Below are 20,328 nucleotides of genomic sequence, written 5' to 3' on the forward strand. Positions count from 1 at the left end.
AATACAATGAGCCATTATTCTACAGCATTCACAACTAAATTGTCTACATAATCTCACTTTGATTCCGACATGTGAAACGACACCATTTGCCTCTTTTGCAATTGTACTCCCTCCGCAAGGTCTTAAAGTTCTAGTAGATGTTCTAATACAAAATGCTTCCATAATATTTTAACCTACACCCTGCAAGAGATAAGATTATTTTACTGGAAGTTGAGACCATATTGCCTTTTCTTCCAACAACAATGTTCATAACTCAACTGGTTTGTGTTCTTAAAAGCGGAGTATAATTAATGCAGGACTAGAGCGCCTTCATGTTGTGGGTGTATCTTAAAGGACTTTGATTTCACTACAAAGTTTGGGTGGTTGGCCCTCCCCTGCAGGATAAAATCATGAGGATCATAGGTGTATCACAAGGTATATGATAAGGGCTTAAAAAAAAGATTTAGGTGGGTTATGTGTGTGTAATTATTCATTTCATGTATTGTGGAATTTATGTTAATTATTGTTGTACAGTTGCATACATGGTTATATTGTATATTTTGGGTTGTTTTTGTATTTTGAATTATACAAGGGTTATAAGAATGTTTGGAGTCCTTAGCATAGCTAGGGCACATTAATTTATCACATGGGGAAGGGTGATACAATGAAAACAATGAAGATTTGTTAATTTGGGAGTCAACAATCAATGCTCACTTTATTGACTCCCAAATTGGTTGGGATCCACATTAGACTTTCTTCACTTCAATTACAGGATCTTGGGATGGCCAATAGTGGTTACAAACCATCACCCACCATTGATGATGCTAAGTTTGTCCACACTTCTCAAGAGAAGGGATGGCATCTACATTAAGCAACTACTTAATAAGCTCTTGCATTTAAGAAACTACTCCAATTCTATAGGGAATTCAAAATTTTTAGTGGAAAAAAGTATATTAAGGTTGTTGAAAAATGTTTTTTCTTTTATTGTATGAATGAATTATTGAAGATTAAAAAAATCTTGCTTTTTGGCTTGGCTGTCGATTTTTTCTAGTTTGGTGGTTTAGTTGAGTTTCATTGTTATTGCTCTTGAATTTTGTGTTTATACTTCATCTCCTACCTCTTTATCTTATCCCCACTATATTTATGAAGTAATCAATTCACTCTATAAAAAAAATCAAGAGAAATAAGGATGCATACAAAATTGGCTACACTAGGTATGACCTTCTTTTGATATTGCCATCATTTCTCAACCCTTTTGTCCTTGGAAAATTCCCATAAACTACGAAACTAAACTTCAAACATCCACACATTGCTTCCAAATGTTTAAAAGGTATGGAATTCACCTTTTTATCAAGCCCTAATTCTTTGAACCATGCCCTTGTGTTTTCGGCTAAAAACAGGCTTACCCTAATTTTTTGACTCTAACCACTCCATTGTCACTCATTCACCCCACTAGTCTCAATCCTAGATTCCTAAAACCGGAAGGACACTCTGTAATAAAAGCATAAGCCTTTGGAACAATAAGATCCACGGCTCCATTAGGGATAAATCTTGTTGTCTACTCTAGAGGATCATCACACATAAGAAGGTAGCCATTTTGTTTACTTCCAATTCTTCAATAAAACTTCAATTTCTTATGCAGTATCAAGGCACATTTTACATCGTAGATGGCCCTTGATACATATTAAAAATGCTTAAAACTAGCAAAATGAGTTATGCTGTATCTTCATTATTTATTTAATGCACATAATTAAGGCGTGTAGAAACTAAATGGATGTATGATAATAATTTACAAGAATAAAAATAATAGCGATGATTATTTTGCATGACCTTCCCTTGACAGCTCAATAGCATTTGTTTTTATCAAGTCTATTTTGTTATTACTTGCTAATGATACCTCTTTTGCTTTTCTTTTGCAAAATTTTCACACCATTATGTATTTTTTTTAAGGTACCATATCAAGGTTATTGATTTAGATCCTTCATCAGTTAGCTCTGGTGGCTGGCTAGAAGACACTTCATTGGTTGAGAAGTATACAATATCTGAAGAAGCTTATAATAAACGTGATTGTAAGTCCCTTGAATTTATAATATGAGTAATTTGCCTAGATTCTCCGTCACTGTTTTAAAATTAGTCTTTTTGGTGATTATTATTTGAAGGATTCTTCAAAACATTACTTGTTGGGGGCAACTAGAAGCGCACATATGGCAGTGTTGATCCCTCATCCCCGTCTTATGCTTATCTAACGTCTGCTTGTTCACTCGTTCACCTTAAAAAAATAGTAAATTAAAAACCTTTGTAGTAACGGCTGGATTTATCAGTGATCTTGGATATTTTTAATAAGTAATAAGCCAATCAAATCTTCACAAAAATATGGATAAGGTGATAGATGCATATATTGAGAGGGAGGGGTGATTAGTTAATATGGTTGATTTTTTACTGAAGTGATTTGATAAGAACTATGGAGCTTTTAAGATTGCATGCTGTCGGCCGTTAAATTGAGAAACAATTATTTGATTTAATATAATATAGTTTATAGTTTTGAAATGTAATTGTTTAATTTTGAAAATACGAGACCGAATCAATCTCATGTAGACGATAATTTAAATAAACGAGCACAACACTGCAAGTGACATATCTATCCCGAGAAATAGACATATCACTTATCCGTGAAACTCGATCAAATAAACTAGAGAATTTATGACATCCGTTTTAGTCTGCGAATTCCCTATAGAGGCAAACTTCTATAGTTAATTACCTCTCAAATGACTGAAGTCACTTAAGAGAACTCTCGATGATGATCAGAGGTATCTATATCATCAGAGGTATCTATTTTCATGAATTCAAAGTTTAGGGTTTCCAAAGTTGGACATAGAAAAGTCAAGTGGGGAAAGATAGTAAATGAGAACATTTATTTCTGTAATCAAAGAAAAGAAAAGTATGAGACGTCATAGATCCTAATGGGAACCTCGGTGACTTCCCAAACTATCCTATTGTATGACTTTAATTTCGAGAAGATGCTATTTGATGTTTTATCCTGCATGTTTTATTATTTAGGATTTATGTTTATGTGACACGGTCATACAAATGACCTGGAAGATAGGAGGGTTTATATCGTATTGGACGACGATCTCGGAACATAAAGCGAGTTAGAGCTTAAATTACACTACATTGTTGTGCAAATGCCTAAACGATAAAGTGAGGATTTATGTCGCTCTAGGCAGACTACCTCAAAGTCCTATGGTTTGTTATTTTAATTCTAAGGAAACGTTTGCTGTTGTAGATCTGTTTGCTCTCTCGAAGTTGTTCTTCTGTACGTCCTCATTGTGCTGCCCACGGTGTTAGTTCTAAGCTCCATGTTGTAGCACTTTAAGGTTTAATGTTATGTTTAAATGTACATGTAACTGTTGGGTCGGTGGTTTGCTGCTGGGTACCTCCTATTAAACCAGACTTTTGTCCTCCTATTCTAAAATGTATAATACGCATAAAGGAGACAGTAACATGGTGCAGTAAAGAAAAGCAGGAATAAAGGAAATGCAATAAATGTACAGTAAAGAAGAGCAGTAGAATCTACAGTAATGGACCAAAAATGGAAGAAGAGTAGTAAAGTAACACCAAAAATGTAATTTCTGCTAGTAAAGTAACACCAAAAATGGAAGAAGAGTAGGGAGAGGGCTTACCTTACTCGGGTGACCTAAAAGAAAGAACATAGGAACAAGCTACGAGGCTCCAAGAGCAAGCAAACACCAACCCAATGAGAATTTTGGCAGCACCTCCCCCTCTCTCAATTTTTTGCTAACCCTAAAACCCTTCCCCAAGAGGGGTTTATCTAGCCAAGGAAGGGAGGAGAGGAAATACCATGACTTGTCGGAGGGGTGAGCCCAACCAAAAGAGACAGGCGAGAAACAACAAGCTTCGCAGGGAGCGTGGCGAGGGGAAAGCCGGAGCGCGAAAGGGAGTAGGTGGAGGCAGGTGGAAGCTTTACCAGAGCACGAGGAGGGGACCTGAGGTCGAACCTTCGCGAGGAGAAGAGAGGGAGTTCGGTCGGGCTAGGGTTTTGCTTGGGAAGCAAGGGCGAGCCGCGTCTGGTCGTGAACGGGAGAAAGCGGGGATGGATGGGGTGTGAGTTTATTAGGGATTTAATAAAATGAATTTTCTTTTTTTTATTTCACTCATTTTTTTAAACATTTCATTTAAAATTCGCCGATTCAGACACAATTCGACCCTGCACGAAACCATATCAAAATGAATCTCTCTCGACTAAAGTCGACGTTTTGGACTCGTCGACGCAGTCCGTTTCGTCATCCGGGGCCGTTTGGACAATCTTGTCAATGATCGGGTAAAAAACACATCAAATTCAATTTTCGTCGAAATTTCGAGTTCGTGATCGATCGTTTTAGAAATTAATTTAGATTTCGATTAATTATGCAACATATAAAGATGTAGGTGACGTGAATTGCAATATTAACGCGTCGATTGTCCGAATTATAAAGTTTGTGCGCGCGAATGTGCAAATTGTGCATTAGGCAATCCTAGGGCTTAATGATTCTATAGGGACTCCTTTTGAGTTTTCTTATGTTGGTTTCAACTTTCTATGTGCTAGAGGCTAAGACCACACATGCAAAACTCTAAAAGGATAAATAAGTAGTTTGGACTTTTAAAATGAGGTGGGTTTCATTTCTAAGGCTCTAAGATAGTCAAAGAGAGAATCCTTAGGCTAACCTTTTACCCTAAGAAGAAAACTAGACCTCGCTAAAAATGAGATCAACAAATAACCCCCAATAGGTGTGGTGTGCCGGACAAGCACACTGCGTGTATTGGTGCCGACCGAAGAGATCAACAAAACCAACACAGATGTCTAAGCCAACATACTTAGAACAAAGCGTAGAATAAAGTGAGAATCATTTTCACGGGAAATTAACAAGTGAATTTTCAGTTTAGAGCTGTGAATTTGAGTTTTCAAATTTCAAATGTGGATTCAAATTTGCTTTTTTTTTCTTTTGATTTTGATTTCAATTTTGGATTTGAATTTCAATTTTGATTTCAATTTGAATCTGGATTTTGGGGAAAAAACATGTGAAAATTTGCAGAATTTTAAGGAATCGGACGACCTTGCATCGACCCTAGAATTTCGTGGAATTGGAAAACTTATGGAATGGATGCAGAAACTTAAGGAATTTAAAGAAATTAGATGACTTTGCACCGACCATGGAATTTTGTGGAATTTAAAGGAATCAGACGACCTTGCACCGACCCTGAAATTTTGTGGAATTTGAAGGAATCAGACGACCTTGCGCCGACCCTGGAATTTGATTTGAAAGATTGTGATAGGAGGTGCTCCTAAAGCAACGCAGAATCAGATATAAAATCCTTAACCTCTGGAATTTCGTGGAATTTAAAGGAATCGGTCGACCTTGCACCGACCCTGGAATTTCGTGAAATTTAAAGGAATCGAACGACCTTACACCGGCCTTGGAATTTTATTTGAAAGATTGTGATAGGAGGGGCTCCTAAGGCAACACGGAATTGGATGTAAAATCCTCAACATTTGGAATTTCGTGGAATTTAAAGGAATCAGGCGACCTTACACTGACCCTGAAATTTCGTGGAATTTAAAGGAATCAGACGATCTTGCACCTACCCTGAAATTTCGTGAAATTTAAAGGAATCAGACGTTCTTGCACATATCCTGAAATTTCATGAAATTTAAAGGAATCGGACGAGCTTGCACCAACCCTGGAGTGTCGTGGAATTTAAAGGAATCGTATGACCTTGCATCGACCTTGGAATTTGATTTGAAAGATTGCGATAGGAAGGGTTCTTAAAATAACATGAAATTGTATGTAAAATACTCAACATCTGAAATTTCGTGAAATTTAAAAGAAACGGACGACCTTGCACCGACCCTGGAGTTTCGTGAAATTTAATGGAATCAGACGACCTTGTACCAACCCTGAAATTTCGTGGAATTTAATGGAATCAGATGACCTTGCACTGGCCCTAGAGTTTCGTGGAATTTAAAGGAAACAGACGACCTTACATCGACCATGTAATTTGATTTGAAAGATTGCGATAGAAGAGACTCCTAAAGCAACACAGAATCAGATGTAAAAATCCTCAACTTCTGGAATTTAATTTGAAAGATTGCGATAGGAGGACATCCAAAAACAACGCGGAATTGGATGTAAAATCCTCAACCCCAGGAATAAAGTGTGAGTCCTTGTGATAGAAATGACTCCTAAAACATGTAGTATCAGATGCCATGATCCTCAACCTTTAATAGTTGATATGAATCATTGCAAAACAATGCGAAATTGGATGTAAAATCCTTATCCTCTAAAATATAATATGAACTATTTCAAAGCAATGCGAAATCAAATGTAAAATCTTCATCCTCTAGAATTTGAGGAAAGAAGATTGAAAGGAAATTGACAATGGCACCGGGTTGAGGAAACTCAACCTGGTAACGAGTCAGGTGAAAGATTTAGATTTCAAATTTGTTTGTTGATTTCCTTGTTCTGATTTTTTTTTTATTTTGATGAATTCCCTTTCGTTGTTATTTGTTTGTTGTCATTCGTTGGTAAATTTATTGTTTATTTGTTTTGAAATTTTGTTGTATTTATTTATTTTTTTGTTTTATGACTTTTTTGTTGTATTTATTTGTTTAGTTAGGATTTAGACCCAGTTTCAGGCAAGTGAGTCATTTGTGCTTTGTAGAATGAGTCATTGTCTCTGAAACATCACGAGGTATAGTACTTCTTGAAGTATCGTCCACTAACTAAAGACAAGTGTTAGAGAATAACCCACTCTTTAAGGTGCTATCAGAATTATATTTTTTCAAGTACCTATAATGATGTGTTATCTCAAAGGGCACCACAGCTGGAGAGTTCGCAATCTCGTAGCTTCGTTTGTAATAGTTGTCATTTGCTTTGACATTAATTCTGTAAAGGTTGTTCAAGTTGTCTTTGAGAAATCGCTCTGACGTTTTTCGAATTGTCGTTGTAGTTGTATTTGGTGGGCGTTGAAAGATATTACTTCAAAGTTAAATTTCCATTAAGTGCTAATATCATCGTAATTTTTTTAATTCCTTCTTCCTGGGTCTAAGCAGATTTCAAAATTTCTGTTCATGTGATTAAAATATTTTTCATTGTCCAAAAATATTTTTGAGTCAATTAATAGCCAACAAAAAGAGCCGCGATCACTTAACATTTTCTTGAATATATTATCAGAAGAATTTTCTTAAGAGAACATTTCAAGTCTTATCAATTAGGGGAGAATTCAGACACCAATTTTTGATTTTATACTTACCTCAAACTTCTTCTCAGGGGACTTTCACCATTTTTTTGCTTCTATTGTTTTGTTTGTTTTTAGAATTACTATATCTGGCGAAACATATTTTTTTTAAGGATTTTGAATGTCCAAACTCCCATGACTAATATTCCTAAAATATTTCTCAAGACAAATTCTAAGATACCATAACTCATTTAAAAGTCTGGACCCAATCACGTGGCAGGAAATTAAAAGGCTCGTGATATTCCGAGTCAATTACTCGTATTTCAACCATACTATTTTATTTTGAAATCAACTTAGGACCCAGTCCAAATTCTTCAAAATGAAGGACCCAATTATTTGGGCATTAATTTCATCATTTCCTGAAGTCATATTCGTATCAAAATATCCAATTTTTTTCTTTTGGGATGATAAGCTTTCCAAATATTGAACGATTCTGGATAACAACAAACTTTCTCCTTTTTTTCATTCATTGCGGTGGGAAGAATGTGACATACTACATTAATCTTGCTAGTGTCCCATTTAAACAACAATAATAGTATAATAGTAGTCAAGAGGCCTTTCATTTGTTATCAATTGCGTAGAAGTTGGAACAAACAAAACAATCGAAATCATATTGATAGAACCTCTTTTTGGTTCTTTTCAAATATTCTTTTGGGATCGCTATGTCCCCATTCTTGAAACTCTCCTCAAGCAAGTTTTTGAAACTGCAACACTCCTCTATGGTGTGTCCAATGAACCTGTGGTGCGGGCAATATCTCGGATGCCCTTTCTTGTTGATATTGTCTGGTTTCTTCGGCTTGGACAACCTGAACTCGGGATTCTTGATCAGATTGCGGAACATCTTTATGGTTGTTTTATCTTTAAAAGAGTATATCCCTTTTAATCGAGTGTTCATGTTTAGAAATCGTCTTCATCTGTTTTGTAAGGTGTTTGCTGAGATGATTGCTGAATATTTTGATGAGGACGTTGGAATGTCCGTTGACGTTGTTCGGCTTGTATTTGTAAAGGTCGCTTTTTCCTGCCAAACACAACAACTGTCCCAGATTTCTTCTCAAATATCTCCATTGGTTCCAGCTCCTGAGCCCTTTTCGTAAAACCAAATTGCTCAGCTTCTCCTTGGAGATTTCTGAGGAGGATGTTGGAAGCAGGGGTGAGTTGCGTTTGGGTCGCTAATGGGAGAAAGTGTGGATGGACGAGGTGTGACCGAATTAGGGATTTAGGGATTTAATAAAATGAATTTTCTTTTTTGTTTTATTTCACTCATTTTTTTTAAACATTTCATTTAAAATTCGTTGTTTCAAACACAATTTGATCCTGCACGAAACCATATCAAAATAGATGTTTATCCCGTCTAAAGTCGACGTTCCGGACGCATCGATGCAATTCATTTCGTGATCAAGGGCCGTTCGGACAACCTTGTCGACGATTAAGTTAAAAACACATCAAATTCACTTTTCGTCGAAATTTGGAGTCCGTGATCGATCGTTTTGGAAATTAATTTTTGTTTCGATTAATTATGCAACATATAAAGATGCAGGTGACGTGAATTGCAATATTTAACTTGTCGATTGTCTGAATTGTGAATTTTATGCGTGAAAGTGCAAATTGTGCAGAACGCAATCCTAGGGCTTAATGATTCTATAGGGACTCCTTTTGAGTTTCATCATATTGGTTTCAGCCTCCTAAGTGTTAGAGACCAAAACTACACATGCGGAACTCCAAAAGGGTAAAGAAGTAATTTGGACTTCTAAAATGAGGTGGGTCCCATTTTTAAGTCTCTAAGATAGTCAAAGAGCGAATTCTAAGGCTAGATCCTAAATCCTAAGAAGAAAACTAGACCTCGCTAAAAATGAGATCAACACATGCACATGTTTTTTTTGAATCATGGAATATGTCTATTTTTACTTGGTAGTAGGTCACTTTATAGAAATAAGTTTAATAATCAAATTACACATCAAAAGGGGAGAGGGTGAATTGATATTTTATAAAAATAGTCTTTTTAAACACATTATATTATTAATGGAAGATAAATAAATTTAAAAAATAAAAATACAAACCAAAACACATCACACATTATAACTTAGATGTTAAATAATCATATAATGTGATTGAGTTTTTGACTTGTTAATCACAATATTAGTTGTTAACCACACCAGTTATTTCAATTTAATCTATTAACACCAAAGATAATTGGGTGCATATAAGAAATTGAGTGACTATCAATTTTTATACATATCACCATAATGACATAAGGGTCCTTAACAATATATGTAAATTAAAATCTAAGTGCAAAAAACTTAAAAGCTATATGGATGTAAGTCATAATTTTGGATGTGATTCGACCACCCTATGGCCTACTTTCATACTTGCCAACATTCAGACTAGAATTCTACCACCCAAAGTTTAACTTGTAATCTCAGTACTTGAGAATAAAGAATCCCACAATCCATACTCTCTCCATGAGTGAGTACTACTCGAACACATTATTCTCAATGGCTTAAACAATCCCTCTCTAAAAAAAAGAAAAAAATCTTCTAAATCAAAGCTCTCTTGAGCTTTTGGGGGCGACTCAAATGTGAATTACCTCACAAATGAAAAATATAATTTATAAATTACAGGAAAGAAATAGTATAATGAAAAACACTTTAAAATCTTTGAGATCAATTACACCATGAAGATCATTGAGCTTAGGATTATGAGCACTTTAATCTCAATAGATTATTTCCTTCAAACATCTTCCCTTCTGAATTGTTACATGTAAGCATTAGAGGAATCATTAGCCTCTTAACCCCAATCACATTTCCAATGAGTGGGAGCAGGCCCTAAAGAAATCCCAAGTCAAAAGGTCGTTCAATGGCTTTTTGGTGGATGGTATTATATGGTTTGCTTCATATAGTATTTTTTTCAAGCTACAAACCGCTATATTACGACTGGTTAGGTCTATTGGTCTATTGGTCTATTGAAAGCACTAATTTCAGAATATTTGTAAGAAATTTATTTTTAATATAAAATATTTCATTTGTTATTTTAAATCACCAGCAAAAAGTCAATTAACCCAATGAAATAAGAATTTTCTAAAATTCATTCATTATAATATAATTTATTTATTGGTACTTATTGCATATTTTCTTGAAATTTAATTTATAATAAAAGCTCCAAAAGTGTAAAATGTTGTGTTAGGATATATATGCTTGATAGCTGCTATAAAAGTTTCAAACAAAAATACCTATTAAAAATATATTATATAGAAACTTATTATTTTATTTGATAAAATTAAGCATAGTTAACTTATATTGGAAAATTCATTGCTATGTAAGAATGATACAAAATCATGTAAACTTTTCAAAATGAGAAACATTTAATCAAAGAAGTTCAGTGATATTTAAATTAATCACATAATCTTTCATTTGGTGATTAATGACATAATTTTCATATTAAATGCAAATAAGCAACACACACAATAGATATATATATATATATATATATTCTTTTTTTTTTCTTTCAGTATATATTTTGCGGGTTTACATATAATTTTTGGGTGTTTTTACACTTCACTCTTTTCTTTGCTTTTTGCGTGGAGTTGTGCTGTGAAAAGTGAAACCTTTAGGAACATGATGTATTTTATTTTGCTTTTAGATGGGAATCCACTATCCCTCTCCAATATTATAACTTTAATATTAACGCGTAAGGAGCCACGTGTTGCTCTTTTAATTTATATATATATATATATATATATTCTTTTTTAAAAAAGCCCAAAAAGGCTAATATATTAAATAGAAAGAAAAATACATATACAATGTATGGGAGGGCCCAAGCATGACACCCTGCCCACACAGAAACAACAAAAGGTTTCAAAACAAGAACAAACAAAAAATTACATTAAATACTTAAATAAAAAGCCTAACAGTGCCAAAATACATAGAATCAGGTGGCTAGAGAGAGACACAATTTGGTCTTGCCTCTGCCTCTAGTTCTAGGAAAGGAGCAAGCTAATAAGCTGGTAAGATGATCGCCATTGCCAGTAGTAATCAATGTATCATTCAATATGTTCCTGAGCTGGAGTCGACCTCCATTCTTCTTCTTCCTTCTGTAATAGACCTGCCATTCCTCATCTGAAGAATCAGTCTAATGGGGTGGGAAATGGTCTAAAGTGCGCCGAATATGTGTAGGTTGTTAAACATTAGAAGCAACTATTTGTTGTACCAGCTGATCTTTTATTGTAGATGTTTCCTGAAGAAGTGGAGCTACGAGACTCTTTTGATTATCAGTCTGAACACTGTCACTTGTAGGTAATAGTCCATCAGTATTGTTTTCTATGGGGTTTCACATCACTCACAGTGACAGTAACAACATTGTCATGGGGGGGGGGGGGGGGGTTTTCGGGGGGGAAGACCACCCCCTGTTGGGGTTTTTCAGGGGCGAAAGACACCTCCTGTCTGGTATTATCCTCATATATGATGATCATCATAATGATTAGCCAATTAAGTGTATGATCACAACATAAGATAATATTGAACTTAATTGAGTAAAATATTGAAATAAAAGAAAGTCTACCTTGTTAAATACTAAAAAAATTATAGAATAATTATATATATTTGAAAAAAAATGTTTTCTACAATTTAAATCATTGTTTCCAAAGCCCAAACTGAAATGCCATGTATGGGGGTTCCCTTTTGTCTCAATGCGTAAAGTGAGGTAATATTTTTATTAAATAGAACTTTAATAACTTATATATCTTTTGTTTGAATCAAATCACGTAATAGTTTTCAATAAATATAATGATATATTCAGTAATCATTGCAGAAGACAAAGTATTTAATAAATGACTTAAAAATTGATGTAAACTTGAAAAAATATTAATTTATATACTAAATTTAAACAAATCCTTAAAACTGAACCTATAAAATCAATTTTTTAAATTTTTTACTATGTTTAGGAATTAACAGATGATTAGCAGTTCCAAACTAATATAGTAGTTTGATGTCAAAACTCATAGATAATATGTTTAAATCATAGAAAAAGCTAAATTTAAATGCAAAAAGTCAAAAGTAAGGAAATTTAGTAGTCGTTATCCTCTCATTAATTCATATAATTTTCATTCAAGTAAATTTTGTTAAACTAATTTTTCTTTCTTTTCAAGTGCAATTAAATTTTGTAAAGTTCGATTTAGAAATTTCTGCAATCCATTTAAAATAGAATATTGACACCTTTCTTTTAAGTTTTAAGTGAGTTTATTAATTTAATTTAAGCTCCAAAATAACAAATATTATATTCTCATAAAACCCTAAAAAATATTATAGTTAATGTAGAAGAATATATAAGACTGCATAGATGATAGAGATCGAGCTTGGCGGTAGTGAGCTTGTCGTGGTTGCTACATTGATGGAGGTCGAGGTCATGACTATTGCATTGAAGCTTGTGGGCTCAGTTAAGTTAAAGATCTCGGCTGCTATATAGTCAAGATTGAAGCTGGCTCGAAGATCCTCGAAGCCTTATATTAGATCAGTTATTTTAAGAAAATAATTGTAAGAGCTTACAATAAATCCTAAACCTGCAAAATCTGGCTATATGCCAATGCTTTTATGTTTCATGTGCTTCACGCACTTCACTAGAGCACTCAAATGCTCAATGGCATGAAGCATCTGCTTTGTGCACAGTTATTGTGCGAACACGAGATAAAGCATTCCTTCATTGTGTTGCATCGCCTTACATTGAATTGTGCTTTTAACAAGCTGAATTTTAATTTATCACTTGTTCATTTCTTTAAGCTGCATGATAATCAAATCAAGAAAATTTTACATTGAATTCTAAGTACATTATACTAAGTTGTTGGTGTCTTTATGACTACAACACTTTATCACTCTTCCAAGTAGTTGAAATTTTGCATAGTTAATCTCTTTATCATATTGATGATTGTTGTGAAATGATAAACTTTTAATGCAAACACTTAACAAACTATAACTTGTCAGTACCCATATTTGTTATCATCAAATCAAATAATGAAATATACATGAATGCATACTTAACAAAATCTGTAGGCTAGGCCATCATGTGATGTCTGATTATGTCTATATAATTTTAACAAATGTGTTAATAATAAATATAGTCCTTTCCATTTGATATTTTTGGGCTCATTATATGATTTTGTTAGTGGAAGAAAAAAGTGAGGAGAAAATAATAAGAGCTAATGTCTTTCGCTTTTATAGATGGATTTTTCTCCTCTCTTATTGATCTTCTTATTGAAATGAGATGAACTTATAAATATCCTATTTTCTTGATTTGATATCATCCATATTCTGTTATCTATGTTAATTGGCATTCGTTACTCCACTTAAACTGTGTATTACAAATTTTCCATGCTTTCAGCAAATTTTAGAAAATTTAAGGAGAAGATGCTATCTCAAAATGCAACAGCTGATGAAAACAAAGTAAGCTTTATGTTTTGTCCTGCTATTATTGTTGCGTGTGTTTCAAGCTCGATGATCAAATATGGTTTAGCATTGTAATCCATGTTTTCATCTTGCAAATTATAAACATAATTACATCCATATTTGAAATACCCGTTATTTTGGAAAGTTTTGGTGCTAATTTCTTTCTACTGTAAGTCATAACAAATATATTCTATCTGGTGCTGTGCATCCTTCTTTCCCTCAATTTTTTTTTTCATGTAGAAAGAACCTTGCTCACTTTCGATTCATGTTTCAGCTACCAGAGAACTACTTGGAAGATCTATGCAAGAACATTAAGGTCAGTATTGTTTCTTTTATTATCTATATTTATACCTGTAAAAGAAATTTATATGGTATGCATTTTGGCTAGTAACTATTGTGATAATTTGTTAACACAAGAGTTATTTTTTCTTTGGCTTTCAGTGGCATCCCATGGCCTACCTTTATTTTTTGTTCTTAGCGTTCTAATTGGTTCATTTTGGTGTTACATCCTATCTTATAATACAGATGAACTTTAATAGCTACTTTAATTTTTAATCTTTTTGTCCGCCTATCTTGGCGTAATACCTATAGCAGGGTTGTACATAATCATCATCTGCATTCCTCGGTATTCATTAAGGAGATAAAAATATCTCACCACATGCAGTTACTTCCAATTCACCATGTTTATTCCGCAGGCATGGCAATTCCGACTATCACACCACATTTAGTTTCTGCAGTGTACGTTGGTAATTGTGCATATCACATCACATGAAGTTACTTTCAATTCACAGCTCAAGTATAGTAGAAGTTGCCCCATGTGACTAAGTAGGAGATAAAAATGTCACATCACATGCAGTTACTTTCAATTCACTATGTTTATTCAGCAGCTCAGAGTAGAAGTTGTCCTTATGACTCGAGCTTTTAAGGTAATCCTTATCTTTACTGTGATTCATTTCATGGGAATATGAAGCAATGGAAACAAGTGATCGAATCTCCACCTCGACAACTTTTAAATTATTATTATTTTTTTTTCTGTGTTTAATTTTGTAAGAATAGCAAACGTTATCTGTGTAGTAGAATCTCCTGCTTGATGTTATTTCACGGACGTTCTTTTTGTTCTTTTCTTTTTTTAATCATGTCACTTTCTTCATATAGGCCGGAGACAGATGTGAAGTTGAGTCTGGAGAGAAAAGAGGAGTTGTAAAGTATGTTGGCAAAGTGGAGAATGGAGCCCCTGGGTTTTGGGTTGGAATTCAATTAGATGAACCACTGGGTAAACATGATGGCATGTATGTAGTCCTTTTCTTTAAGCTACCTTTGGACTTTCCATACCTTTTTAGATGCTGCCATTCAGGGCTCTCTCTATGTTAAAAACAATACCCTCATCTTTGTATGCACACAATGGCAAATTGTACGTTACATTTTATATAAATTTATATTTTACTTCGGCTATAATTGCACGTTTCTAAATTTTAAGGATCCCAAAAGTACCATAAAGTCTAGCCCTCCGTTGGTGGAAACTAGCATCACTGATTCTAACATAGGTGTGTGGAAACAACCCTACAAATGCTTCATATAACTTATTTAAAATATGATTGAATATAAAAAGAAATAATTTTATTCTATTAGATGTGGTCATGCATACTTAAACCATGGAACCATTCTAACTCAATAACAACAATAAAGCCTCAATCCCACTACGTGGGGTTGGCTACATGTATCTTTTTTCTCCAATGCGTCCTATTTAGTGTCATATTTTCATTTAGTTCTAATAAATTAAGATCATTTATTATACAATAAGCCCAAGTCTTCCTAGGTCTACCTCTGCCTTTCTTAACATAAATTAAATCTAAAATATCTATTCTGCTTATCAGATCATCAGATGGTCGTCGTTTAATGTGACCAAACCATCTGAGACGAATCTCTCTAATTTTGTCCGTTACTGGAGCTACACCAAACCTGTCATAGATATATTCATTTCTCATTTTGTCTCTAAGTATAAAGCCACTCATCCACCTAATCATTCTCATCTCAGCAACACTTAACTCATTATTATGCTTCTCTTTTAAAGGCCAACATTCAACGCCATAGAGCATTGTAGGTCTCACCACCATCTTATAAAATTTTCCTTTCAGTGTAAGCGGTACTTTTCTATCATGCAAAAGGCCCGAAGCATTCCTCCACTTAAACCAACCAACTTGAATTCTACTATTAACATCCCCATCTGTATCACCATCGCTTTGAACAACAACCTGAGATATCTAAATCGTTCACACCTTTTAATAATTTGATCACCTAAAGTTACACTTCTGTCACTAGAGCTGCTACTACTAAAATTACATTCCATGTAATCAGTTTTAGTTCTACTCAAATGAAGGCCTTTATACTCCAATGTAGACTTCCATAATTCAAGTTTTTTCTGGGTTTTTTATCTCGTCTTATCCACGAGAAGGATATCATCAATAAAAATCAGACACCAAGGTACATCCTCCTGTAAATGTCTAGTAAGACCGTCCATAACTAAAGCAAAAAGTTATGGGCTTAAAGCCGATCCCTGATGTAATCCAACAGAAATAGGAAGATATTTGGTCAATCCTCCTTCAGTTCGAACGGATGTAACAACTCTAGTATACATATCTTTAATGACTTGAATATAAGTTATATCAACACCTTTCTTCTCAAGAACTCTCCAAAGGATATCTCTTGGAACCTTATCGTAAGCTTTTTCTAAATCAATAAAAATAAAATGTAGATCCTCATTATCTTTGAACTTCTCTATCAAACCTCTCAGTAGATGTACTGCTTCCATAGTAGACCTGCCTGACATAAATCCAAATTGATTATGAGAAATCTTTGTAATACGTCTTAACCTATGTTCAATTACCCTCTCCCATAATTCTAAAGTATGACACATCAACTTAATTCCTCTATAATTTGCACACTTCTGTGCATCCCCTTTATTCTTAAAAATGGGGACCAAAATACTCTTCCTCCACTCCTCAGACATCTTTTTTGTTTTTAAAATGAGAACCATTCTAACTCAATTTCAATTAATTTTTATGGACACTTGCACATCTAAACTAAGTAATTTTTATTTGACTGGTCCATTACATCATTGCATCTCGTTAAATTCTCCATTTGAAACATGTCTCCATGATTGAAAAGCATCATACCTTCTTAGTACTTTGTTCATGTTTTCATGGTTATATCTTTGAGTAGTAAATCTGTGAAATTGTTTGTCAAATCATTAAGTGATACAAATGTAGTTTTGTTATCATCAAGCTAAATAAGTCACATGATAATCCAATTTGGCTCATAGTGCTAACATGTTCGACTTGATTCAATGTTGAGGTAGGTTTTTAACTTGACTTTTAAATATAAAAAACCTTGATCAAGGCAAACACACTCAAACTTAATTTATAACCCGTCCTAGTATTAAATGTTTTGAACCATGTTTATGAGTTAAATTTACATTTGAAGATTAAAGACATCATACTATTTTTATAGTTTTTAATTTTATCCCTTGGGGCTTCATAATACTTATGTCCGTGGCATTATCAAAAGTTTATGTTGCCTAAATGCAATATAATACACATGGAAGTTATTAGAGGCATTTTGCGCAGTTTGTATGACTCATAGGCATTGGCATGATCAATTTAACCGCTCAAAATAAGTGTAGGCTTACCCAAAACGAGAGCATCACAGGGCACACATGTATGGTGTATATGGATGTGGATATCATGTTACAAGTACTCAAACTATGGTAATCTATATCAAACATTTTCACTTGATAGTTGACTTTCATGAATGCTTCCTTCGGTGGTTGTAGTTTTTTTATAAAATTGGTTAAAAGCTTGTTATGGAGAAATCAACTTTTTAAAAAATGTTGTGAGTATTTTAAATATTTTCCTTTTTCTAAAAACTAGATAACAAATTTCTTGTACCTACCACATACTAGCAGATTTGATTATTAAAAATAGATTCTCACATAAAAATTTTTAAAAAGTAGTAAAAATACATCAGTCAAATAGAGGCATGGTAGCGGCCGGAAAATATAGTGAGAAAGCTATCTCAAATAGACCTTAAATTAAGGCGGAAGAAGGTATGTGTCATGTTCACGGGTTGCCTCGAGGATAGGTTCCTTGATCAACTTGGGCTATGGAGTGGAATTTTATGCTCTCTATAGAGGTGTCTTTCAATATAAGAATCGAAGCATTTGCAAAATGTCGAGCTAATTTTAGCATATCAGTTTGGAAAAAGAACTTATGGTGTACGCAAGTTTGAACTAAAGAAGTCATAGCATCCAATGGCTTTAAGGTATATTAGGAACTCACAACAATTTTAAGCTTTAAGTGATCAAACATGAATTGACCCAACGATTGATTTCAAAAAGCAGGGTTTTATATACCAGAGGAATGCCCATATTTGTTTTATAGGTCTTAGGCTTACGAAATGACATGCTTGAGAGTAATGTTTGATTGTCACATGTTGATGTTGATACAGATTTAATTAGGGGTTGGCACTTACAACTTCGATAAAAAGGAAACCCATAAGTGGGAGTTACAACCCCAAGTTTAAGGGAGGATCAAAGATGTTTTTGGAGGTCGTTTCATGTGATTTAGAATGGCTTGACTGATGGTGAAAGCTTATATGTTGAAATAGGCAATTGTTGCAACTTTCAACACTGGGTGTAAAGGAAGCTTTAGTGTGGAGATTATAGTTTCTTTGATGTAGATGCATAAAAGCGAGACTTATAACACTATCATAGAAGCTGTGTGGCTTTGAAGTGCCCTCACATCTTTTTTTGATGCTAATTCGACTAGAGGTTAGGGCATATAATTCTATATTTGGATTTAGGATGTGTAATCCTTAGAGTGGGGAAAGTGAATAGGTGGGACTTACAGCCTTAGAGTGAGGAAAACCCCAATAGTGGGATCTATGATCTTGCCCATCAGACAATGATGTATAACATCAAGCTGCAAATTTTCATGGCCTTGCTACTAGATCAAGGTAAAGAGTTCAAGGGAGATGAAATGCCATGATGGCCCCATTAAGAGAAGAAGATCAAGGGAAAATAGAGCTTGTTCTAGCATTGTAGCATTGTAGAGCTGGCGTTGAGGCACCATATTTAGTGTTGCGACATTAGTTTTCCAACACTCAAACATCATGCTTTATATTTCTTTCACCATTTTCTGCTCTATATGGCGCTGCAACATTGTTGAAAGTAGCACCTAGCATTGTTTTGACTTTATTTGATCTTTATCTTATTTCTTCTCTTATGAGAATTTCTATAAAAGATAATCTAATTAATGATAATAAAATACAAAAATAATATAAATTTTTAACAAAACAATATTATTAATTATTTTATTCAACTCACTTAAGAAATATCTCTAATCTCAAACTATTTCTTGTCCTCAAATAGTTACATGTAATATTATCATATACTTGACGCATTTGATAGCAGTTATCTTGAAATTTAACTATCATTAAACAAAAAAAATAGATAAAAATTGGTCTTACATCCATGACTATTAATCATGAATAAATTATTCACTAATTTTAGCCTAAATTCTTTCTTCAATTAATATTCTTATTGCCTATAACTTTTTTCAGTGCTTGTTAGTGTTCAAGTTGACTCTTCATGATTTAATTAGTCAATTTGTATATAATTTAATCATCAAGTCATTGAAATAATCATAATTAAAATTTTCTCTCTTGAATATAATATTATTAGTCTAAATTTGATTGCCTCTAATTATTAAAATATGGAAGAATGTATGTTAACAATTTTTAATTTAATACATGCTTCAAAGATTTTTTTCTTCTTATTTTTTTTTTCTTTTTTTTCTTTTGTTTTTTTTTGCACGCGCGCACACACATATTTATCAATATTAGAATATTACTTTATTTGCTAAGTATCATTTAAAGGATTTTAAATACCATTTCATTGTTCTATATATTTAAAATTTATAAAGTATTGTATCAAATTTCTACTTCATGTATTATGCATCAATTTATTCTTATATTAATTTTGTTATAAAAAATGTTGAAGGTTTAAATTTATAATCTGTCAGCTAACTAAATTCAATTCAAGTCAATTAGGTGTACATGTATTTTAAAGAATGCTGCTTTCATAGAAGTTATTAGTATCTATAAGATGTCCAAGTATTATGGTGATATCGTATTTTTCATTATTTATAATTTAATGCAAGCCTAAATTAATATTCTTTTTAATTTTAAGGTAGTTTTGACCAAATATTAAATCAAATCACAATAAATAAACATAATTACGTAAGACAAATTATCACTATAAAAACCTATTAGCTACAGATTTAGCAGCTCAATGCTCACCATAATACATCAAAACATAATAAAAAAATTTATAAAATATATAGGATAACATAAGTCTATCAGAACAAACAACTCTCTCCAACTCAAAATTTCTAGAAATAAAAAATTATAATATAATGACAAGAACTCCTTAAATAAAAAATAAAAAACTCTTTTTCTGATCTTTCTTCCTATGCTTCATCCACTGTGGTGTGGCTGGGTCTGGCATAGGACTGAAATTTTGGTGGTTCAAGGAAGAAAACCTTGTTTGGGTCAACATTTAGTTGGCAGT

The 20,328-nt window shown here is 33.4% G+C and overlaps 1 protein-coding gene across 1 annotated transcript in view; it reads left to right on the top strand.

Moving 5' to 3' along the window:
- The window catches only part of LOC110035615 (tubulin-folding cofactor B), a 39,343-nt gene that overhangs the window by 4,443 nt on the left and 14,572 nt on the right, over positions 1 to 20,328 (top strand). Inside the window, exons 3-6 of the mRNA XM_020739876.1 lie at positions 1,930 to 2,048; positions 13,639 to 13,700; positions 13,978 to 14,019; positions 14,859 to 14,992. Of these exons, the coding sequence (XP_020595535.1) occupies positions 1,930 to 2,048; positions 13,639 to 13,700; positions 13,978 to 14,019; positions 14,859 to 14,992 (357 nt within the window). The remainder of the gene's footprint in view (positions 1 to 1,929; positions 2,049 to 13,638; positions 13,701 to 13,977; positions 14,020 to 14,858; positions 14,993 to 20,328) is intronic.

This window comes from Phalaenopsis equestris, unplaced genomic scaffold (genome assembly GCF_001263595.1).
Source record: "Phalaenopsis equestris unplaced genomic scaffold, ASM126359v1 Scaffold198530, whole genome shotgun sequence".
In the NCBI taxonomy this organism is placed as follows: domain Eukaryota; kingdom Viridiplantae; phylum Streptophyta; class Magnoliopsida; order Asparagales; family Orchidaceae; genus Phalaenopsis; species Phalaenopsis equestris.